This window comes from Budorcas taxicolor, chromosome 24 (assembly GCF_023091745.1).
Source record: "Budorcas taxicolor isolate Tak-1 chromosome 24, Takin1.1, whole genome shotgun sequence".
Classification (NCBI taxonomy): Eukaryota; Metazoa; Chordata; class Mammalia; order Artiodactyla; family Bovidae; genus Budorcas; species Budorcas taxicolor.
In genome coordinates, this window is record NC_068933.1 from 39,443,253 (window position 1) to 39,468,732 (window position 25,480).

At 41.5% G+C, this 25,480-nt stretch overlaps 1 protein-coding gene across 1 annotated transcript in view; it reads left to right on the plus strand.

Moving 5' to 3' along the window:
• The window catches only part of NGLY1 (N-glycanase 1), a 59,964-nt gene extending 36,625 nt beyond the window's left edge, over window positions 1–23,339 (plus strand). The window contains exons 5-12 of the mRNA XM_052661417.1: window positions 1,813–2,035; window positions 5,039–5,160; window positions 6,325–6,470; window positions 8,130–8,240; window positions 10,153–10,317; window positions 15,892–16,077; window positions 21,935–22,112; window positions 22,494–23,339. Coding sequence (XP_052517377.1) covers window positions 1,813–2,035; window positions 5,039–5,160; window positions 6,325–6,470; window positions 8,130–8,240; window positions 10,153–10,317; window positions 15,892–16,077; window positions 21,935–22,112; window positions 22,494–22,669 — 1,307 coding nt within the window. The 3' untranslated portion in view covers window positions 22,670–23,339. The remainder of the gene's footprint in view (window positions 1–1,812; window positions 2,036–5,038; window positions 5,161–6,324; window positions 6,471–8,129; window positions 8,241–10,152; window positions 10,318–15,891; window positions 16,078–21,934; window positions 22,113–22,493) is intronic.
• Window positions 23,340–25,480: the final 2,141 nt, after the last annotated feature.

Here is a 25,480-nt window from a genome sequence, read left to right on the forward strand (position 1 = left end):
CTTGGAAAGCATGCCTGCCTACCTGAAGGAATGTTTCCCTGGGATGGATGTAAAAGTATCAACGGCATGTGATGCTTCTGTACTACAGTGGGTCCCTGGCAAACAGGCTGTCTTCCAACTTGTAACAGAAGTGTCTGGGAGTGTTTGTTTCCACTTAATGAAATTATTGAACTTTCTTATGGACTTTGCTAATTTTTCTAATGATTTTGTAAATATTCTTCCTGATTTATAGACATTCTTTATATATTCTGGATACTTTTCTTTGTTAGATGCATTACATTTTGTTCTCAGTATTCTTTGATTTCATTACTGTACCTTTTGAAATTGAAAATTTATCAATTTTAATGTGAGAAAATTATTTTTACAGTTGTGTTTTGTTTTCTCCCCAAAGTTGTAAACATAAACTTCTGCTTTTATAATATTCTGTGTATGGTGTTTATATATATATGCGTTAGAAGGAATGGAGGAAGAATCTGATATCTGGACAGCTGCTTGTCCCAATACGATTTGTCGAACAGTCCCTCCTCTTAGAATTGCTTTAAAGGCTAGCTTTATTAAATACTGTGCATCACTTAGAAATCTGTCTTTCAGGACTCTTTCTTTTATTTCATTCGTCTGTCCTTTACCAGTATCACAATATTTTATTTAGAATTTTTTAATGTGTCTTGAAGTACTATAGGCAAATTTATCTTAAAAGTTGTGTTGACTATTTTGTGCATTTCCTCTTTCATATGAGTTTCTTGCAGTTAGCTTGTCACATTTTATGAAAAATTATTTTCTAGTGTGTGTTGGGATTTCATTAAAGTACAGGTTGATTTGTAGAGAATTAACAACTTGAGAATATTGTTTTCCCACTCAAGAACATAATATATTTTGGCTTTTTAATTAACTAATCTCTGTAGTTTTTTCTTTAAAAATTTTTTATAATTTTGAAATAAATATAAGAATAGAGTATAATAGATTCAATACCTGTGCCCAGCATCAGATTTTATTAGATCTTAATATTATGCCATATATTTCCTTCATATACGTGTTTTTTAACTATTTAATAATAAAACAGTAAAGACAGGAATGAGAGACCCATCTATGTCTCCCAGATTCTTTTCCTCTCTCCTTTCCTTCTTCCCAGAGATAACACTCCCTTGAATGTGGTTAGAGACCCTTTTATTTGATACAGTGAATATAATATGATATGTCATGTTTACTTGAAGGGTTGTTATATATATTATAAACATAGTTGTGCTTTTATGTGTTTTGTGGTAAGTATTTTCAGATGAATTAAATTGTACAGTTGAGTCGCTAATAGTAGAAAAGCTAGTAGGATGGCTTTTAAGATGCCCAGATTTCTGCGATTGCTGCCTGTAATTTTGTGATTGTTTCATATTTACTTGATTTATGTCTGATAACAGGTTTAATGCAGTCATTTAAAAATGTTTTTCAAAATCTGTTTTGGAGGGGTGGTGAAGTAGGAAAGGATAGCTTTATTACTTCGCTCGGCAGCAGGGGGACACAGTGGGCTTCTGGGAAAAGTCGTGTCCCCAAAGTCAGACTGACTTTCTTACTTTGCGCACGCGTGACGATCCCTGCGAGCCGGCCGTGCTGAGTGTGGTGTCGGTCGGAGGATGCAATACTCAAGCCCAACGGCTTTGAGCGTGCCTCCCAGTGCAGCGACAGCTCTGTCTGCATCCTCTCGTGAAGGCCTTTTAGATTGTCTTCTGTTTTCATTTATTTCAGCTTCATATTTGAGAATAAAATGTATGTGGGTGGTTTTTTTCTGCTTTAGGTCTTACTCAGTTCTGTTCTAACTTTCAGGTACTAATGTAAGTGAAGAGGATTTTCTTTTGCTGGAGCTTTTACACTGGTTTAAGGAAGAATTTTTTCACTGGGTAAATGACATTGTGTGCAGCAAGTGTGGTGGCCAGACTAAGTCCAGAGGCGAGTCATTACTCCCCAATGATGAGGAGCTGAAGTGGGGTGCGAACAGAGTGGAAGACCACTACTGTGATGCATGCCAGCTCAGCAATCGGTTCCCACGGTGAGTGTCCACTGATGGGGAAGTCAGAGCAGTCCCTCGCGGAGTGGTCAGGAGAGAATTTTACTAAACCAACTTCTGATCTTCACTTTTGTTATTAGAAGTATATTCCTCCAGAACACGGGTCAGCTAGCTGTGGCTGACAAGCTCAGTCCAGCCCACGTCCTGTTTTTGTAAATGAGGTGTTAATGGAGCACATCCGTGCTGCTTTGCTAACTCACGAACTGTTCTCGTATTACAGTGGTAGAATTGAATACTGGCCACAGAGGCCATATGGCCTACACAGTCTAGAATATTTGCTGTCTTGCTTTTTATAGGAAGAGTTTGTTGACTCCTGAGTTGAGTATTGTCCTAGCAGTGTAATGCTGTAAATTGTGAGTTTTTCTTCTTTTAATACATAGATTTTAACTTTCTGATAACATTAATAATAATACTGATAGCACATAAAAAATAATGCTAAAAGATTTTGAAACTAATTTTGTTTTTCCTTTTTAATGTTTACTGTCATGGGGTTATTAATTGAAGCATGCTCGACATATGTTACATTATTTTCAGGTATGCAGCATAATGATTTCACATCTGTAGACACTGTGAAATGATCAAAGTAAATCTAGTTACTTTTGGTTGTTATACAGTTAAAATTTTTTCTTTGTTATGAGATCTCTTAAGATTTATTTTTTAGCAACTGATGGGTGAATGTATAAAGAAGATGTGATATTATATATACACCATGCAGTTCTAGTCAGTCATAAGAAAAGAATAAAATCTTGCCATTTGCAACAGTATGATGGACCTTGAGGGTGTTATACCAAGGAACTAAGTCACACAGAGAAAAACATGTACTGCATGATTTCACCTGTGTGTGGAATCTAAGACCAGAGCAAATAAACACACAAAGCAAAACTAATAGACACAGAGAAAAAAGATTGGTGGTTGCCAGAGGGGAGGAGGGTTGACGGGTAGGAAGAGCATGAAGGGAACCAAGTATAACATCCAGAAATAAAATAGAGCAGTCCTGGGGGTATGATGCACAGCGTGGTGACTGTAGACAGTGCTGTTGTATCGCATCATATTTTATTTTTAATGAAGAAGTTTGGTGCTTCGCCTGCCAACCTAACCTACCTTCATATCTCTTGGTTTTAAACTAAAGGAATTGGAACTTTTCTGTTAATTTTTTCCATCCTTTAATATACAATATACAAGTCTCTTATTAGACATTCTTAATTGACAATACTTATAAAATTTGGTTGTGTCATTAGGTAAGAAAAGATAGCAAGTTTTTCTTCTTTTTATGCAACTTTTTGAAATACCTGATTTTAGGGGCCTCAGTACTCAGTTCTGTCCTAAGGGAGAATCAGTCCTGTGATATACAGAGCAAGATAAAGAGAATCCAGTATCCAATAATTATCTGTAATTTACACCAGTTGTTTCTTAATTTAGCATATATGTGCGCAGGTACTTGCAAAGATCTGAAGATAAAAATATATATCATTGTACGTAGATTGTCCTCATAAACTCTAGGCTGTGGGTATGGACTGATAGTGCATGGGGTGGGGACAGAGGCTAGGGAATACAAAGGTATTGTATTTAGACCTTGTCCTTTTCCCTGTGAATCGTGTACTCATCTTGGCTGTTCTCTGTGTAGGGTTGGGAGGATGGACACTACTCATTAGAGACTGGCCTTTCACCTTGACACAAGTGGCGTTAAGGCATGGAGGCACAGGACGCCGTAATTTTGCTGCTGTCACTTCCTCGTGTAAATAGACCACTTGTTTCAGTAACTACATTACCTAAATTATAAATTCATTTAACTTAGCATAAGCCAGAGCATCTGCTTGATTGAAGACAAGCTTGTCACTGCTGAGCCAGTGCATTTGTGAAGCTGTGTCCTTTCTGCCTGAGCTCATGGTGAACATTTCTTCTCAGCTGGGCACTTTCCCTGTGTAGCTTTATTAGCTTCAAATTCCTTTTCAAACATAATATGCAAAATTCCATGTTTTTCAGCTTTATGGTCATTTTAGAACTGGAGTAACTGTTTTTGTCTTTGCCCACACTGTGCGGTTTGCAGGGTCGTAGTTCCCTGACCAAAAATTAAACTTGGGCCCCAGCAGTGAAAGCACCCAGCCCTGACCGCTGGACCGTCAGGGAAGTCCCTGGAGTAACTTTTTAAAGAATGTGGAAAATATATTTCAAAAAACCACTTCCAAATTAGCAAGCACCTTCAAGTGAATTGGAAGAATAAAAGTGTAATCCAAATGATCATTAGAAAGAAAAATAGTGTTTTAAGTATTAATAAAATTGAGTTCAGCTAAGCTTTCAAATCTTTATTGAGCAGTTTATTAAAGTTGTTTAAGTACAATGAGCTAATTATATCACTTGTTCGGCTAACACTCATGCTTAAAGCAGATTTCGCAGAGAATCTCTGTCTCTCCAAAGCCTGCCTGTCCTGCAAGGCCCAGTTCAGGGGCAGTGTCTCCTCCCTGAACCCTGTCCCATAACACCGATTCTGACCTGTTGTGTGGCTTGTATCATGTCCTGTCATGTACTGAAATTATCTGTATTCTGTCCTTTTCTCTCTCAGGACTGTAAGCTCCTGAAGGCTGTGTACCAGTGTTTAGTCATTTTTCACCCAGGATTCTAGCACAGTGCCTCTCACATTCTAGACTCTGTAATCGTTCTTTAAGAATATGAAGTTAAGAAATATTACTGTTTAGCACAAAGGTGGCTTCCCTCGTGATTCAGACAGTAAAGAATCTGCCAACAATTCAGGAGACTCCAGTTCAATCCCTGGGTGGGGAAGATCCCCTGGAGGAGAAAATGGCTACCCACTCCAGTGTTCTTGCCTGGAGAATCCCATGGACAGGGGAGCCTGGCAGGCTACAGTCCATGGGCTCACAGAGGGTCAGACATGACTGAGGGACTAACAGTTTCTTTCAGTGTAAATTCTTTAGAATTCTTGGTTTTGATAATGAATCGGCACTTTTTATTGTTGTTACTTTAAACCAGGTATAATAATCCCGAAAAGCTTCTGGAGACGAGAAGTGGACGGTGCGGGGAGTGGGCCAACTGCTTCATGCTGTGCTGCCGAGCCCTGGGCTTCGAAGCCCGCTACGTCTGGGATTACACAGGTGCGCGGCATGGGGGGCGCCCTGAGGCTGGGGCGCACACTCCTGCCTTGTCAGTCTGAGGCTCCGCTTGCTTTCTGTAAGGTAACAGGATTTTTTTATGGGGAGCACGGGATCTTTTTTTTTTGTTTTAGTGGCTAGTACTTTGCATCATAAATATTCTTTAACAGTTTGTAGATGCCACGCCATTTTTAGTCATGCTGTTTCTCTTTGGATAAGAACATGTGCAATAATGTTCTTTAGAAATTCTTTATTTTTGTAGAGATTATAAGATTTAGTAATTTTAACTCAGTATACAATAAAAAATAATAAAAGCCATATGAGATTTATATTGTCTTTATTTACTTATAACTTGTGTCACTTACATGTTCTTAGATTTTTTCACTTGTATGTTTCTGTTGTTTTCTTAGGGTAAAATGAAAGCTTCACTTAATAGTTACTTGGGTTTTTTTTTACCAATCAAATAGAGACCAGGAATAACCAGACATCCACTGTTAGATCTCTGCTGGCCTACAGTTCCAAAGTGGAATTAACTCCTCCACATTAGCAAACTGTGTGTATTAGCCCCATGTTTTTTGTTTTTTGCTTTTTTAATTTTTAAATTTTAATACTCATGGGCATAATTTCCAAGTACCATGGGCTGCTCGATTGCTATGCGTACTTTTTTTTTAAAGGATGATGCATTGTTGCTTAGTGGAAATTTTATTGATCATTTGTTAATATTTATTTATTGGCTGTACCGCCAGAATGCAGGATCCTAGTCCCCTGACCAGGGATTGAACCCGTGCCCCCTGCAGAGGGAGCATGGAGTCCTAACCACTGAGCCACCAGGAAAGTCTCAGCTCCATGTTTTTGATGCTGTTGTTCAGCTTGTTTGCCCCTTTTAGAGTTTTCGCTCACATGATTTCTAACCAAACCTAACACTGACTCTACTGAAGTAGAGTTTGCAAGACATTTTCCAAAATTTCAGAGAGAAATCAGAACAGCCACTCTAGAGTCTTGTATAGCATAGAATGGTCAGGCTTGCTCATTCAAGTTCCGTGTTGCCTGTTGCTGTGTGGTTCTCCTCTTGGGCGCGTGTACAGTTACCGAAGATCCTTCTGGTTTTATACACTGAACTTTTGTTTCCTACCCCCGCTGCCTGTCGCCCGCCCATCACGTGTGTAGACCACGTCTGGACCGAGGTGTACTCTCCGTCTCAGCAGCGCTGGCTGCACTGCGACTCCTGCGAGGACGTCTGCGACAAGCCCCTGCTCTACGAGGTTGGCTGGGGCAAGAAGCTCTCCTACATCATAGCATTCTCTAAGGACGAGGTAGGACATGGGGCGGGGCGGGGTGGAATGCGTCCTAAGAATAAAATTGGTTTGCTGCTGACAGCTTTTGAAGGTATAATTGACGCAGACTGAGCAGCATATATTTGAAGTGTACGATTTAATAAGCGTTGCCCTCTGTCCACGCCCCTGAGGTAACCTTTGCAGTGGAGTCGTGAAGACACTCGTCTTCCCTGCAGTCTCCCTGTTGCTTCGTCTTCTCTCGTCCTTGCCCCTCTCCCTGCAGTCCCCCACAGCTATTTTCTGAGACCAGAGATTAATCTGCATTTCTGGAGTTGTGTGTATAAGTGGAATCATACTTATTCCCTTTGATGGGGGGGGGGGGGTGCTTTTATCTTACTCATTGTAACTGTCTTGAGATTCCTCTGTGTTTTCATGTATCAATTGTTTATCCTTTTGCTGAGCAGTATTCCACTGTATGAATGTACCATGCTTTGTTTATCCATTTGCCTGTTGATGGACATTTGGGTTTTTTCCAGTTTTTTACTATTTCCAGTGCAGCCGCTATTGTCTTTATATGACAGTATAAAGGCACAAGTCTTTGAATGAGCATGGCTTTCTTTTCTCTTTGGTAAATGCCTACAAGTGGAATGACTGAATCACATGGTAGGTGACTTTAACTTTTTGAGAGGTTAGCTCACCTATTTTCCAAAGCCATTTTCTCTTCTCACCAGCACTGTGTGAGGGTTCCCAGTGTCTCCATACTCTTGCTAGCAGTATGGTCTGACTTTTTCTTGTTGGCTCTTTTAATAGATGTGCAGTGATTTCATTTGCATTTCCTCAAGGACGAATACTGAGCAGCTTTTTATGGACTTGTTTGTCATCCATTTCTCCTCTTTGCCCTTTTTGTTTGTTTGTTTAATTGAGTGGTTCATTTTCTTATTCTTGGGTTTTGAGAGTTCTTCATATATTCTGAACACAAGTCCTTTTTCAAATATGTGCTTTGCAAAGATTTTCTCCCTGTCTGGCTTGTCTTTTTAATTCTGTTAATGATTTTTAAAGAGAATAAATCGATGGAGTTCAGTTTATCTATTTGTTCTTTTGTGGATCTTGCTTTTTGATGTTACATGTAAGTGATGTTTGCCTATCTCAAGCCACAAGGGTTTTCTCCTAAGTTTTCTTCTACAAGTTTTATGCTTTTAGTTTTACATTTGTGTCTGTGATCCATTTTGGGTTAACTTTTATGTATAGTCCAAGGTGTGAATTGAAATTCATTATTTTGCATATGGATAATGATTTGTTGTAGCACAATTTGTTGAAAAAAATTATTTTGTCTACTAAATTATCTTTGCACCTTTGCCAAGAAACAGTTCTATAATGTTTATATATATGTACCATTTAGATATTCAGTACGATAAAATGGAGTTTTTATTTTTTGAATTTTATGAGATCAGCTTTGTAGATAAATTTTGATAGCTAATTGTTGGGAAAATTTTATCTCCTAATCACAGTCTTCCTTGGATGTGTACCAGTTAAAATATGAGTAAAAAGCATATTTGATTTTTTCTACAGATTTAAAAATTTTAATGAAAAGATTAGCATTTAAAAATTTCTATTTAAGAATTACATGCTTTCTAGGTGTTTAGCAAATTAACATTGATGGTTGTAATCTTGTTAAATATTTGTGTCTTGTAATTCGAGGTGGTTGATGTCACTTGGCGATATTCTTGTAAACATGAAGAGGTAATTTCTAGAAGAACTGAAATTAAAGAGGAATTACTTCGAGAAACTATTAATGGACTTAATAAGCAGGTATGTGATGGGTGTTTGTCATTTTTGAGAGGACATTTGAAATTTCTTATATAATCAAGAATAGCAGCCAATTTTTAACCCATTGCAGTTCTTGAAGTAGTACACAAACAAAAATATTTAAATATATTAAACGTCTTTTTTCATTAAAAATTTTGAGGACTCATTTTAAATTTTGTGGGTGGGTGTTTTGGGCTTTTTTTTGCCTTAAATTGTCACATTTCAAAGTGAAAAAAAATTCAATATATGTAATACTTGACATAAATATTTTGCCTTGGACGTCCCTGGAGGTCCAGTGGTTGAAGACTCTGTTAATGCAGAGGGCATGGCCTCAATGCCCATGTTCCCTAGTCAGGGAGCTCAGATCACATGTGCTGCCAGGGGTGACCAAATAAGTAAAAGTCTTTACCAATCCTCCTGTTAAAAAAAAATACATATGATATATAACCTTATTTTTCTAAGTGTCACTTGAATATTATTACATGCAAGTATCTACGTGGTGAAATTTCTGAAAGAAGGCACAGGAAATTGTTAACTATGCTTACTTCTGAGGAGAACTAGGGGTCCAAGAGGGAAGTTTCAGCTTTGATTTTTTACTCCTTTTGTGTACTGAAATTTTTTTACTATATATATGTGTATTATTAATATTTTTCATGATTTAAAAAACAACTAAATTTGCATCTTGCAAGCAGTTAGAACAGGGCAGATCACCTTACAGTGGCTGAGATCCAAGGTGAGTCTCCTCCTACCTGGACTTCTGCCATACCCCTAGTGTGCAGCCTTCGCGAGTGCCTCACCTGAAACCCCAGGGTGTTTGCTGGAGGCTGGGAAGGGCCTGGACTCGGAGACTGGCCCCCAGCACTGGCGGGCCTGCTGCGTCCGTGCCCGGCGTCCCAGCACACCCGCCTGCTGGGAGCGTGGCTCCCCTTGCCGTTTGGTTGGTAGGTGGCAGGTGCCTGGCAGGGAGTTCAGTTCTCCTCAGTTTGCTTCTTCCCTTGGGCCACCGTGGTAGCTTTCTGTTGCATTCAAACAGGTGTGGTGTGGGTGTGTGGTCCCCTGCTTTCCTCGTCTTCTCAGCAGGACAGCTGGTCTTACTCAGAAACAGAACCCTCTGCCTCTGTTTAAAATCTGGGCCAACAGAGGCCATGGAAGGGCTCCCCAGGTGGCGCAGTGGTCAAGAATCCACTTGCCAGTGCCGGAGATGGCAAGAGACCAGGGGTTCAATCCCTGGATCAGAAGGATCCCCTGGAGCAGGAATGGCAACCCACTCTAGTGTTGTTGCCTAGGAAATCCCTTGGACGGAGGATCCTGGTGGGCTACGGTCTGCTGCTGCTGCTGCTGCTGCTGCTGCTAAGTCACTTCAGTCGTGTCCGACTCTGTGACCCCATAGACGGCAGCCCACCAGGCTCCCCCATCCTTGGGATTCTCCAGGCAAGAACACTGGAGTGGGTTGCCATTTCCTTCTCCAATGCAGGAAACTGAAAAGTGAAAGTGAAGGCGCTCAGTCGTGTCCGACTCTTTGCAACCGCATGGACTGCAGCCCACCAGGCTCCTCCGTCCATGGGATTTTCCAGGCAAGAGTACTGGAGTGGGATGCCATTGCCTTCTCCAGGTCTATGGTCTATGAGGTCACAAAGAGTCGGACACGACTGAGGACACACACATGCACACATACGCAAAGGGTGTGGAAAATTGGATATGGGTGCTAAATGATTTCTCAACATGAAAGTTACAGAATCATTTTTAACTTTCCACAGTATCGTTTTTATTTTCCAAATAATTGTATGTATGAAGATAAAGTTGGTTCGTTGGACATTATTAAAATACAAATGTGTTAATTATAGTCATGCTTACAGATGGACTCCTGTGTTCTCTTAATCTTTAATGACTTTTTGTTTTTAAACCTGAATTATAGAGGCAAGTATCTTTGTCAGAAAACAGAAGGAAAGAACTTCTTCAGAGGATCATTGTGGAACTTGTTGAATTCATATCTCCCAAAAGCCCTCAGCCTGGAGAGCTTGGAGGAAGGACGTCTGGGTCCTTGGCCTGGAGAGTCGCCCGAGGTGAAGCGGGTCTAGAGGTATTTGCTTCATTGCAGCCCGATAACCTCCTCACTTTCCCACTTCTGTCCTGTACCCTTTTTATGCAGAAAACCCGCTGACCACTACCTTTCAATGAACTTTGCAGAGTAATTATTCCAAAGTGTAAACATTTGAAGAGAGCTAATTGACGTAGTATAATTGCACACAGGAGTTAGCAAAGCAGTTAAAATGGGACTTTTCTATTGTTACTTTATGTAAATTTCTAGTGCAGTTATAACTTTTACTGAAGTACATGAAAATGCATGAATTATAAGTGCACAGCTTAACAGATTTTCACAAACTGTTAAACACATAACCACTAACCAGAATGAGAAGTAAACGACCAGTCACCACCTTTCACCCCTAGGAGTGACCTTTATCCCGGTTTCTAACATCAGGGATTAGTTTTGCCTGTTATTCTGCCTTATGTAAATGGAATCACACAGGATGTACTCTTCTGTGGACAGTTTCTTTCTCTTACATTATTTAGTGAGATCCGTAGTTGTTGCTGCGTGTTTATCGTACATTTACTCTCAGTGTTGTATAATATCCAACTGTGCGGATATTCTGTAATTTATCCACATCACTATAGGGTATTTAGGTTGTTTCTCAATTTTGGTTTAAAATTGTTGTACTGTGCTGTTTACAATGATACCCAAGATATGGAAGCGGCCTAAGTGTCCATCAACAGATTAATGGATAAAGAAGTTGTGTTGTATTTATACAATGGAATAGTATTCAGCCATTAAAAAATAATGAAATAGTGCCATTTGTAGCAACAATGGATGGATGTACAGATTATTATACTAAGTAAGTCAGAGACAGATATTATATGATATCACTTATATGTGGTATCTGAAAAATAATACAAATGAATCTATTCCAAAATAGAAGCATACTTTGCACATATAGAAAACAGCCTTCTGATTGCTCAAATGGGAAAGGGGTGGGGGTATAAGTTAGGAGTGTGAGACTGAGAGAGGCACACTACTGTATATAAAATAAATAAACGACAAAGCTCTCCTGCATAGCACAGAGTACTCTACTCAGTGTTTTGCAATAATCTATAATGGAAAATAATCTGAAAACAGACATCTGTTTGTGTTTGTGTCTGTGTTGTGCTCAGTTGCTTCAGTCATGTCTCTTCATGACCCCATGGACTGTAGTCCATCAGGCTCCTCTGTGCATGGGATTCTCCAGGCAAGAATACGGGAGTGGGTTGCCATGCCCTCCTCCAGGGATCTTCCCAACCCAGGGATCAACCCACATCTTCTGCGTCTCCTGCATTGTAGACAGATTGTTTACCCACTGACCACCTGGGAAGCCCTATCTATGTATAATTGAACCACTTTGCCATACAGCTGAAATTAACGCAGTGTTGTCAATCAGCTACCCTTTGGTTTTTTAAGCGTTGCTGCTGTGAACACATGCAGACATGTCTTTGGTGAGCGTTGTGTATGCTCAGGTGGGTGCACACCCGGGGGCAGAAGAGCCGGGTCCGAGTGTGAGGACCGGCGGCTTCCAAACAGCTTCACACTCTGCCCAGCAATGTGAGATTTTTGTATGTCTTTACCTGTGGTTCCCTGTCTTTTTCATGTTAGCATTTCTAGTGGTATATAGTATTATACTGTGATTTTTTTCTCTAAGAAGCTAATTTTCTCTGGAAATTGTGGTGGTTTTCTGTTCTTTAGCTTTATCTGTTTCTGACTGCTCTCCGCTGCCATGCCTGGGCTTGCTCTGGTTGTGCCGGGTGGGAGCCACTCTGTAGCTGTGGTGTGCGGGCTTCTCGCTGCGGTGTCTTCTCTTGTAGAGCGCAGGCTCTGCGGCTCGCAGGCTTCGGTGGTGGCGGTCGTGTACGGGCTTATTGTCCTGCAGCATATGGGATCTTCCCAGATCAAGGATGGAGCCACTGTCCCTGCATTGCAAGGTGGATTCTTAACCACTGGACCACAAGGGAAACCCTGTAGTCTGATTTTTATAATTTATTTTTTATCGAAGTTTAGTTGATTTACAATTGTGTTAGTTTCAGGTTTACAACAGAGGGATTCAGTTTTACATATATATCTTTTTTCCCCCTGTTTTAAAATGTACATTTTGGTGCTGAATAATGACATTGAATGTCTGTCTTTAAACTTTCAGATACCATCTTTTGTGAAGTCCCGTTCAGTGCTGTGAAAACTTTTTAAGTACAAGTGGGGAACATAATAGAAATCTGGGTCATTCTGCTAGTGAAGGTGTTCATTTCTTACTACATTCTTGACCACATCTAGTTTTGGCTAGAAATTGTTGTTGGTGTGAGTACTATTACATAGTCAGACTTTTTGTAAATATTATCAGTTAATCTCTCAAAATTAAGTGATGAACAATGGGAATATAATTCCTAGAGTTAGATGCTAGCTGAAAGCATTGTGCTCTGTAATGGACATTAAGAAAGTTCTTTGCCCTTAGGGAGCTTAAAGTTGACTCACTAGAAAGCATTTATTATAAACGCCTAAGAAGATAAGTAATGAAAAATGCTTGAAAGGAAAATTACCAAAGCTTTATATCTACTTTTTCCAAATTTGCCATTATTACACCTCATTTCTCTAATAAAGGAAGAGTGGTGAATTATCCCTAGTCAACATTGTTTACTTTTAAATTTATCTCATCATATTTAGCAGGCGGTTAGAAGTGGTGGTTCAGCCATAGAATAACGATCTGAATTCAACAGATAACTCCCATCCCTGCTGATGCAGTGCTCATTACAAGTAGAGATCTAAATGAAGCCAATTTGAAAAGAGCCGGTGTCACTCACAGCTGTGTTCAGTTTAAAATATGGGTATTTAGGTCTTCATTTCTTTTTCTTTTCATGGATGAGTGTGCTTCCTCTTGCATGGCATATAAGTTAATTAAACTTTGAAAATAGGAATTGGGCTATATGCCCAGATTATTTTCCCTTTTGAAAAAATTTGAAATTTCTCAATTATGGAGATCAGTTTAGAGCTGTGAATTTTAAAAGTCATTTTTCTCTTTAGAAATAGATGTTTATTTTAAAAGTCAGTCCTAAAAAATTAGGGAACTATATGTCTTGAAATCAGCTGGACAAAGAAGGAAACATTAGTGATATTTTCAGAAAGAGTTTTGTCTTAACCTTAAATTTTAAAGCATTTATGAAATATTAATGTTATAAATGATATAGTCAGTAACATACATATTTTTCTTTTCCTTTTTAAATTAATTATCCTTTAGTAAAGTAGTAGATAATGCTACTTAAAAATTTTAATTCTGTCTGGTTTATGGCAGTACTCTGAAATATCTTTGATAATGAAATATCTTTGATAAAGAAGAGAAGAATGGGGAAGTATTGTTATCTGCTAGTATACTAATTGATATTTAGAAAATCACCTTCTAAAAATAATAAACTGATTTTATTTTTTACATAGTCTTTGTGGCAATAATAATCACAGGTTCTAGGGAATTATCTTCTTATTTATACATTTGTAAATACTTTCTAAGATATTTTATATTCTACTTACTAATCTTTGTACATTTGTTTGTTTGTTTTCTTTTTAATTTTCCAGTTATTTTACTTACAATGTCTACTTTCTTTTTTTTCTTAATTTTTATTTATTTTTTAAATTTATTTTTTACTTTATTGTATTGGTTTTGCCATACATCAACATGAATCCGCCACAGGTGTACACGTGTTCCCCATCCTGAAACCCCCCTCCCACCTCCCTCCCCATACCATCCCTCTGGGTCATCCCAGTGCACCAGCCCCAAGCATCCTGTATCATGCATTGAACCTGGACTGGCAATTCGTTTCTTATATGATATACATGTTTCAATGCCATTCTCCCAAATCACCCCATCCTCGCCCTCTCCCAGAGTCCAAAAGACTGTTCTATACATCTGTGTCTCTTTTGCTGTCTCGCATACAGCGTTATCGTTACCATCTTTCTAAATTCCATATATATGTGTTAGTATACTGTATTGGTGTTTTTCTTTCTGGGTTACTTCACTCTGTATAATCGGCTCCAGTCCATCTACCTTATTAGAACTGATTCAAATGTATTATTTTTAATGGCTGAGTAATACTCCATTGTGTATATGTACCACAACTTTCTTATTCATTCGTCTGCTGATGGACATCGAGGTTGCTTCCATGTCCTGGCTATTATAAACAGTGCTGTGATGAACATTGGGGTACACGTGTCTCTTTCAATTCTGGTTTCCTCAGTGTGTATGCCTAGCAGTGGGATTGCTGGGTCAAAGGGCAGTTCTATTTCTAGTTTTTTAAAGAATCTCCACACTGTTCTCCATAGTGGCTGTACTAGTTTGCCTTGTACATTTGAAGTTTTCACATTGGTTAATACCTGGTACCCAGTGTTTAACCCCCCCCCCCCAGAAAAAGCATTGCCTAGTATCTTGATTGATTAGTCAATGATTAGTTAAAAAGCAAGACATTGATACAGACTAGAGCAGTGGTTCTCAGCAGTGGGTGATATTACCTTCCAGGAGACATTTGGCGTGGTGTCTGGGACATTTCTGGTGTTAGAACTGAGAGGGGTGGTCCCACTGGCCTCTCATGGGTGAGACCAGGGAGGCTGCCACAGGGCACCTCCCCATCCCCCTTACCAAGGAGGACTGACCTGACCTGCAGGCGTCTGTGCTTGTGTGTAAGGGAGAAGGGGGCATGGTGTCGGTGCCATGCAGATGCAGGGTAAACGCAGCATCTTTCTCAAACTGTAGATTCACTCAGTGACTACAGGAATTTAGGGGACTATTTTGCATTAAAAAAAACTATTTATTTTGTAAGAGAATGCAAAATTGCCTGCAATTTTAAGGTAGAAGTTTTTGTAGCAATTCACCCCGTGCAGAAGATCGTTTCCAGCTATCCTCTCCTCGCTTCTAGCATCAGGAAAGGACGCTGATGAAATGACTTTTGGCTGCGGCCTGGAGGGGGAGAAAGAGTCAGGTAGCTGGAGAGTAGCAAGCACAGCCTTCCAAATGCACGTGTCAGGGCCCCGAGGCAGGAAGGAGCTGGCTTTGTAAGGAGCTAAAGGAGAAGGGACACAGTGGGGGCATGGAGGCAGCAGGGAGGAGGAGTGTGGGGTCAGGTGGGGGAGGTCGCAGAGGACGAGCCGTGTGCGGCCACCTTCGCAGGGGCCTAGGGTCTCAGTGCAGCAGGAGGTCAGTGCAGCGAGGTAGGCAAGTGAGTGATGTGCCCCACTTACGTCCTTAGCAGTCGTTTAGACCTGTGTGGAGAGGTTGAGTCGAAAGCTAGGAACAGCTGTAGGGGACGACTGGTGTCCAGTTAAGCAGTGGTGGTGGGAGTGAATTCATGTTGACGCACAGTCCCCAAAATGTAAGTCACAGCTGCAGTTTATGTTTCTTCTTTTCTGCTTAGTAATGTCTGTTGCTATGTCAGCGCCACACTGATGATGTTTAACCTGTAAGAGAATTTCCGAATTCCCCAGCGGTGCCACCACACTTGCCCGTTGAAGGATCGCTTCACCCTTCTCCATAGCGGTACCTCTTTGTGCACCTGTTTTCTATTATGTTGAAAAACTAATTCTTCTTTTTTTTCCAAGAGTAAAGAAACCCTGTTCATCCCCTCTGAAAATGAGAAGATTTCCAAACAGCTCCACCTTTGCTATAATATTGTAAAAAATTATTATGTCCGAGTTTCAAGTAATAACCAAACCATTTCTGGATGGGAGAATGGTGTGTGGAGAATGGAATCCATATTCAGAAAAGTTGAAACAGACTGGAACATGGTAACGTAATGCATGAAACTCTTTAAAATCTCAGTCATTCTTTAAACAAAGAGAGATCGGCTTCATTTGTCACTTGGTCTTAATGTAAAAACTGATATGAGAATTATGTTTAGTTATCCTTAAACTTGTAAAAGAAGATCCTGCTCCCAATGTTTAATGAAAAGTCCATTAGATATTTGTGTGTGTGTATCAAGAAAGTACCTGTTTTCATCAGAGGCCGAATTTAATTCTTTCGTGGGGGGAAAAAAATTCATGTGTATGAGCAACTCATGTAACTAGTTTTTGCATGAATATATGGAGTATATTATTACCCATTTCCTTTGTGGATGTGTATTAATTGCCTGCTACAAAGCAGGCTACTAGCTACCATAACATTTAGTTTAGAATCCCAAGAGCTAACCATTCGACATGCTTCCATTTCAAGGGATTATGGCTGGTTGAGCAGCAAGATTGGTTTATTTCTTCTGTTTCCTCTAGAATAATGGAAGAAACGGATGCTGGGACTGTGGTGGTTCATTATACCAACGTGTACATTGTTGTCACATGTTATCTGTAATAAGAAAGAGGCTTTGCTTTTAAACTACCCCCTCCCTTAGAAAAACTCACCAAAAATAAGTGCAGAGCTACTCACATGCCCTCGCTAGGTCTGACCCTATACTGATAGATTTCATGGGAGTGAACGAGCTTATGGGCCTCTTTAACTTGCCAAGTGAGAGGTGCAAAGTCGTTCACTTGTGAGACACTCAAGTGGATGTAGCAGGAGAGTCACGGAGGAGCAGCTGCTGGTGTTTCTGAGCATCTGCACCATGCTTATCCTTGTGCTAGGCGTTCCCCAGCGTGCAAAGGGTGCACACCGATAAGGTCCCTGCTTGCTTCTCTTTTTCCCCACAAGTTTGTCTCCTAAACTTAAATTGGTGCACATTTTGACCATGTTTTTTTGTAATATGCTAAAAATGATTTATAGGCTTATTGAGATTGTAGATGTAGGAATTTAATTCTTTAGTTAGAGAAGGACATAGATAAAACAAGACTTAAAGTTTCCAGATGGGTGTATCTGTAATTGACTTGTTGATGAGCAAGGATGGACTCCTAAAAGACTGTCCTTAGTTGCAGGGTTGCTCTGAACAGAAAGCAGGAAGGGACAGATGTGGCACCAAGGGCTTGTCTGCTGGCTCCCACACGGAGCCCAGCGTGCTGGAGGAACCACTGTGCCGGGAGCAGAGGCGGTCTGTGGCAGGCTCTCGGTCCTGACCTGCAACCGTCCACCTGCACGTGAGGGCCAAGCACCTACTGTGCCCGCAAGGACACGAGCGTACTGGCCTGGAAACTCCCGGAGGGAGACATGCCCTGGGTGCGGGAGCCGGCAGAGAGAGCTCCGTGGAGTGGGCGGCACTGGAGCCCAGCGCTGGAAGGAGAGAGGTGTGGTCAGACAGGAGTGGCAGGTGCTTCTAGAGCTCTGAGTAGATCTCAGAGCCGGGGCGGGTGTATTGTGTGAGAAAGCTTCTGAGTAAGGTAAATGAGATGTGAGGGCCATTGCATGCAGACACGCCTACTTAAGTGTGTGCCTTCATATACTTTTACAAGGGGCCCTGTTTTGTTTTTTTTTAAAAGCTGAATGAATACATTTCCAGTTCTAAATGAAAAATGCTAGAATTGTAACTGTACGTGTAGAAACTGGTAATTCAGAAGTAATATGTTGCCATTAAAAACGTGGGTTTTCTACTTGCACCTGTATTTTCGCTCTTTCCTAGTTCCCCACTAGGGACTCTGACTGCACCAGAAGCAGGACCCGTCTCCCCACACTCTTCCTCGCGGGGGCCACGGCAGGGCACGTGCAGCCGGCCGGTGGGTGTTGAGAAAAGACCTTTCCCTCTCCCAGGAGTACAGAGACTTGCTGAATTTTACTGCTTACAAATATACCATTCAACGATTCAACGATGTCTGGATTTGAAAGGAACATAAAAAGCTAAAGAGTTTACTGAAGAGTTCACTTTTTAAGGGCACTTTTTAAATGTTCTTAGATGCTTATTTTTGAACAGTGTTATTCTCTTTGCAACTAGAGTTAGTGCTTTTTGATGCATGACGTGATGTCAGGAATTGATGCAGTCATTCAGAATCAGGTGCTGTGCTCAGCTTTTAGGATCTAGTGGTGAATTTCGAGACAGACTTGAAGCAAGGGTCCGCTTGTGCCAGAGGAAGACACGTGGACCAGCTGCAGAGACGAGCAAGGGAAGCGCCGTGTGAGACAGAGGAGCCGCCAGGTCCCGGAAGGCCTGGCAGGGGAAGGGAGTTCTGCGCTGCCAAGGCCGGCAGCAGAGGAGCCTCTCAGAGTGCAGTGTGAGAAACACTATATGCAAACACACCAACCTGAGAAACAGCTGGCAGGTTCAGAGAAGAGGGGGTCGTGGGGAATATGGGGAAGTAAAGTTGGAGGGGTGGATGGGTCAGGCCCCAGGGGCTTGGGTGACCTTGCAGTTAGGCAGTAGGAAACCACGCAGGCGTTCAGGCGAGGGAAGCCCGTCGTCACACTGGCCATTTGTAGGCTGCGAATAGAAGCACGGGAGGCGTGGACCAGACAGTGGGAACTGATGGTGTTTGATGGACCTCAGCGAGGAAATGGAATAACCAGAAATAAGACTCCTGAGCAAGGGCAGTGAACTCGCATTGGAGGAAGACTTGAAATACAGCTGCTCTGCTGGAGATGCAGGCATGACTGACTGAACAGTGAACTTAATTAGAGCTCATTCAGCAGCCTCAGCAGAATGCTGATTTTTAAGAGCATGCTAGAGAACCACTTCCGACAAGAGCAGTACACACCAGACCTCCAGGAAACCGGAGCAGCGGGCTGACCAGCCTGGCATGTAGTCATCAGAAGATCGTTCCGTGAAGGTCTTCACAAAAATGGGAGATACGGGAGGAAGCTGACGTGCACGTTGTTCTCAGTCTTGAGAGCAGTGGTCGTGGCCACAGCCCCCAGGACCGGTTCCGTCTGGGTACCTTGTGAGCAGCACGGCTTTACCCCACTCCGGCAATCTCGCCCCTCTTCGCAGGCGGTCTTGTGCCTTCTGTCCTCACAGGTGCCGGAGTGGGACCAGGGCGCCTCACCTGTGAGCTTAAAAGGCAACACACAGACGGGAGTTTGCAACAGGCAGCAGTTACAGAAGTGCTTTTTTTCACCTTTAGAGCAAACAGTTGACTAAGAGGTTTAAAGTATTTTTTCTTCTAAATAAATTATAATTACTAGTTCTGTTGGTTTTACACATAGACAGGACCACAATTGGAGGTTTATGTAAATCCTGTTGTTTTGATTTCAAGTTACCAAACTTGAGTATACTGTATATAGTAACATCCTACTGGCTCTAAAAATGCTGAGTTAAATAAGTTGGCTAAAATGCTACAGATAGAATATATTGTGCAAAAAAGATGACATGAATTTTCAACAGAAATAAGACCTGTTTTATCTCCATGTGCTCTTCCTTTAACCTAAGGGAACTTTTATTTGCTCACAGTGTGTTTAAAGGTTTATTTAAGCATTTAAGAATTCAGTGATGAATTCCGTCTTTTAACTTTTCAGAGTCATTAAAAACTGATGCCTTTAGAACTGAAAAATGTGAGTCTTAGAAAAAGCAATTCTCAGACAGGTTCAATAGCTATCAGAAACCTTTTGTGATAGTTAAAACAGTTCTGGCCCAGGCCCACCTGATACAATGAAGGCAGGTCTTAGGGGCAGCTCGAAATTTGAGGTTAACCTGACTTTAGCCTGTCTCATGCCTACACTTTTATGGGGGGCATTTGAAGCTACTGAGCTCTGAAAACACACAGGGTGTAGAAGACACACAGAAGTAAGATCACTTTCCCCCAGTCTTTTCATTTCTTTCTACCACCTTTCTTCTAGTAACCCCTCTGTTTGACTCATTGTTTTCAGATGGCCTCCTTTACTAACCTCTGCTTTGGAGGAGTAGTTCAGTCATGGATAACCCATAGAGGCCCTGTCGTTCAGCAGAGGTGAACCCTCTGGCCCCCAGGAGCACAGGTGCAGCCCTGAGCCCAGGTCCCCTGCAGACAGCTGCAGGGAGGCTGCGGTGGCCAACTGCGGGCCGAGGTCCTGGAGTCAGGCAGGCGGCAGCGCCCATGTCTGGGTCTGCTCTGCAGAACAGCAGTAGGTGGGTGTGTATTTCTGGTCTCAGGAGGTTAAGTCGTTTTCCTTGGAGACTGATTGTTTAATGATTTTATTATTGCCACCTTGCTAATTCTGAGAACTCAAATTAGCTGACACATTTAACCTGGAAGAAAACTAACTATAGGTCGCCAAATAGAATGAAATATCAATAGCATGCTGGCAGTGATTGACTTCTTACTTGACTGAAAGCTGGAATAGTACGGAATTGGATGGCAGGTGTGTTTCTTGTGGTACTTCCAGCTGTTTGCCCCAGAGAAGTAGATTAGATGTTTCTGAGTGTGTGTGTGTGTGTGCGCACATGTGCAGGTTTCTGGTACAAATAAATACTGTTTATTAAACCCTGTAAATCTAGAACCTATGCCCTAGAGAGTAGTTTATGATTTGGTTAAGTTACATAATGCAAGTACATCTGAAATGAAATAGTTATACTTGGGTTACAGAGTATTGGCAGTTCAAGGCGGGATGAAATTCTGGAGGACCATGAAAGCCAGGAGTTTGGATGTAATGTGAGAGGCAGGCACTTGCTGTGAGTTCTAGACCAGGCAAGTGAAAGGAAGGAAGTGGGGTTTAAAAGCGTTGGTGCAGAAAAATGAGAGTAAAGTCGTGGCCATATTGACCAGGAAAGAGGTTTTTGGTTTTGTTTTTTTTTTTCCCCAAGACTTACAATGCCCAGATTGTTATGTGGGGAGTTTGGACACTGAGCATAAATGATTAGAGTCAGATTCTCAGGGGGTTGAGCTGGGGTGAGTGGACATCCATTTTCATATCAGCATTTGCAGAGTGTAGATGAACCTGTGAGAGCAGATGGACTGGAGGCTTCGGTGAACCTGGACGCCTCCTCTAGCATGTTGGTCAGGGCACTGATGGCGGAGGCCTGGGGAGCGTCCTGTTCAGAGAGGCACGAGAGGAGCATGGACATGACCTTTTTAACCAGCACCATTACTTTAGCAGTAACTGAGGTATCTCTTGGTTTATAGTGTGTGGCCCATTTCATTCTAGGAAAGCTTATCTGAAAACCCAGGCTTAGAAAAGAAGATAAATTAAGGAATAACTGCATTTAAGAGGACTCTTCATTTTCATCCATATTCATCATAAAGTTCATTTTAAATAGCTGGACTTAATCACTTAAAAGAGAATATAATTCACCAAAATTTGGTTAGTGGGCAGCCTTAGGGCTATACTAATTGATGCACCTGTCATTCAGCTATTACCTTCCGTCCCTAGCAAGAGATGCTAGTAACATGAAAAATTGTTAGCAGTAAAAATCTTTGCTAAGCTGCTAAGTCACTTCAGTCGTGTCCAACTCTGTGCAACCCCATAGATGGCAGCCCACCAGGCTCCCCAGTCCCTGGGATTCTCCAGGCAAGAACACTGGAGTGGGTTGCCATTTCCTTCTCCAATGCATGAAAGTGAAAAGTGAAAGTGAACTCGCTCAGTTGTGTCCGACTCTTCGAGACCCCATGGACTGAAGCCTACCAGGCTCCTCCGCCCATGGGATTTCCCAGGCAGGAGTACTGGAGTGGGGTGCCATTGCCTTCTCCAAAAATCTTTGCAGTGGAGAAAAACGAGGTTTTTAATAACCAGTTGTTCATAGTACATGTGACAGACTCTGACGATCTGTGCTCTTACACTGTTTGATTATTTCTGACAGTCCGTTTTTCCCCTCCCTCTTTACAGGTGTATTTAGCCCGCAAGGAAGGATCATCTTACGCTTACATTTCCTGGAAGTTTGAATGTGGGTCAGTTGGCCTAAAAGTAGATAGTATTTCCATTCGGACAAGTAGTCAGACCTTTGAGACCGGAACGGTACAGTGGAAACTGAGATCTGATGCCGCACAAGTAGAACTGACAGGCGGTAAGCATCTGACTGGAGAACTAATCATAAAGGGTGTGTTTAATGCTCTGAAGAGCAGTTGTACTTATTTGAAGTGTAGTTAAGGGTTTTTCTTACCCTGGAGTTATTCATAGTACTACAGTTAAAAAAAAGAAATGTTTCAGTTAAAACCTGTACTTTAACCTCATTATAATAAAAGGCCTTATGTTTCTTATTGTAAAGCACAAATGGAAAGAGAAAAATCATTCCTTTTTCAGAGGACACATTTCTTCCATAAAGAAAAATTTGTATTTAATTTTTTAAGGGTTGATTTTTACCTATAAGGTAGTTATGTAAAATGCATTCAAAGCTATCTCTGTGTTCTTATCAAAAGCGAGGTATTAATTTTTTTTCCTCCAATAGATAAAACGCTTCGCTCCTATCACGACTTTTCTGGGGCCACTGAAGTTATTCTGGAAGCAGAATTAAGCAGAGGAGATGGTGCTGTTGCTTGGCAACACACCCAGCTGTTTAGACAAAGCTTAAACGACCATGAAGAAAATTGTTTGGAGATAATTATAAAATTCAGTGACCTTTGAGAACCTGAACATTACAGAGAAGCTGGCAGTAATCAAGGACACAGCTTGTTCTAAAGTAGTCTGTTGGTGCCATGCATGCTTAGTTGGCAGTCTGCTCCCCTCTGGTAGCACATTTCCCTGTTGGCTATCCATCATGTAACCCTCATGAAAATATATCTTTATACCATGGACCATAATGAAACCTCGAATTAAAAGCTCCCTTCCATATGTGACTCTGATTTGGAGTGAAATCTTACTGCCCTACTATGAGAATTTAACTTAAAAATTGTAATTGTTGGCTTTAAAAGTAAAGGGAAGGTATTCATGACTAAATGCTATTCAGGATTATGATAAAATCTTCAGCTAATAATAGTAATTTGACAGTTTCTGATCAGCCTTTACTTTTTCCATAAGTAGCTGAAATAGATCTCCTAAGATTTTAAATTTATAATAAATGTGAACATGTATCTCATGTTATAATGCATGAAAATTTTTATGATTGTAAATATGTAGGCATTTAAATAAATTATTTTGCGTTACATCTTTTTAGTGGTTACTTTGGCTAAATAAAAATCTTAAGTATGCTAAATATTGAAAACCACTTGAATAGCCAAGAATTATGAAAACAACATTGCATAAATTCAAAGATACATTGTAAATCCATGGTATGTGGACATTTCTGAAAATGCTTTACTGTTGAGTTTATTTTTGAGTATTTTTATCTACCTCATTGAATAAAATGTTTTTTCTTGACTTTGAAACTATGTAACTGTATTATTCAGTATCCATACAATGTATCAAGAGTTTTCATGCTATGTTGGGTGTAACTTCTCCAGTTAAACTTCCTGAACATGTGTGAAGTGTTTGTGTGCAAGAGTGCTGTGGGGGCGGTGAGAAAGATGACCCCTGCATTCCCAACCTGCAGAGGCCTGTGTTGACAGTCTACAGAGGGCTTTCCCAGCTCTCCAGGCCAGAAAAGGACCTTCTCAGACTTTCTCACCCTGTGTCTGCCCGGTAACGCGTTTACAAGCATTATAAAATACCTTCCGAAATTCTGAAACAATGGTATTCTGTTTTGTTTTTAATTGTAGTCAAACTCTGTTGAGGATCACTTTCTTGCTGAAAACTTAGATTTAAAAGAAAGGTAGCTTGTACCTCTAAATGTATTAATATGTCTTGAATATTAGAAATTTTTCTGGAACTCTCAAACTCTGAAGTTAATCACAGATCATGGAGTGGCCAAATAGGTAAACTTGGGGGGACTTGACTCCCACCTATCTTGTGAAGTGTCTGGTTTCGGCACAGTAAACATTTGGATGGTAAATGGACCAACACTCCTTGTGAGAAAAACTGGAGTGGGACAAGCAGTCTCATAAAGACCCTTGCTCCTTGAAAGAAAAGCTGTGACAAACCTAGACAATACATTAAAAAGCAGAGACATCACTTTGCCAACAAAGGTCCGTCTAGTCAAAGCTATGGTTTTCCCAGTAGGCATGTGTGGATGTGAGAGTTGGACCATAAAGAAAGCTGAGTGCCAAAGAATTGATGCTTTTGAACTGTGGTGTTGGAGAAGACTCTTCAGGGTCCCTTGGACTGCAAGGAGATCCAACCAGTCCATCCTAAAGGAAATCAGTCCTGAATATTCACTGAAAGGACTGGTGCTGAAGCTGAAACTCCAGTCCTTTGGCCACCTGATGCACAGAACTGACTCCTTGGAAAAGACCCTGGTGCTGGGAGGGATTGGGGGCAGGAGGAGAATGGGAAATTGGTCATCGGTGGTCTGACCAGCATCATCTTGATTGTTTTAGGTACAGTTAGTTTTCACTTCCTGGGTTGATTTGTTCCCATTTCATTGAAACCAGTTCTCAGAACTGACAGCTTATGTCATGGACTAAAGCCTGGCGTGCTACAGTCCGTGGGATCACAAAGAGTCAGACACGACTGAGCGACTGAACAGCAACAATGTCATGGCTACAGTCTGGTCATCATGCAGTTAACTTCTTCCATCTGATGGGAGTTTCAGTATAAGGCAGCTCACAGGAAACAGCCCAGAAAATTATCTGTCGCCCTTGGTGTTGGTATGTTAGTCACTCAGTTGTGTCTGACTCTTTGGGAACCTATGGACTGTAGCCTGCCAGGCTCTTGTGTCCATGGGATTCTCCAGGCAAGTATACTGGATTGGGTTGCCATCTCCTCCTCCAGGGGTTCTCCCCTCCCCAGGGATTGAACCCCGGTCTCCCGAATTGCAGGCAGATTCTTTACCGTCTGAGCCACCAGAAAAGACCCTTGGACTGCTTGCTCTGGAGGAAGATCATTGCTGTGCTAGGAGGCCTCTCAAGCAGGTGTGGAGAGGAACCAAGGACTCCCTCCAGCCCCCTCCAGACTTCAGGGACGCCTCAGGAGAAGGCGTCACACAGTTGGACCTGCCCAGCTGAACCACTGCTGAATTCTTAATACACAGAAACCAGATCTAGTGAGTGGTTTTTTTAAAACGTGTGTTTATAAAGCTTGAGGTTGCTGTCATGGACTGAATGTTTGTGTACCCTCCCCCAAACTCATGCATTGAAATCCTAACCCCCAAGTGTGATGGTGTTAGGAGGTGGGGCCTTTGGGAGAGAATTAGGACATGAAAGTGGGACCTTCTTGAATGGGTTTCTTGCCCTTAGGAGAAGAGAGGCGAGAACCTCAAGAGAGGCCATCCGGAAACCAGGAAGAGGGGAGGGCGTGCAGCAGGGACTCGGCCCGATCTCAGAGCTCCTAGCTCTGCGAGAGATGCATGCTTGCTGTTGAAGCCCCCAGTCTATGTGATTTGTTACTGCAGCCCAAAGTAGA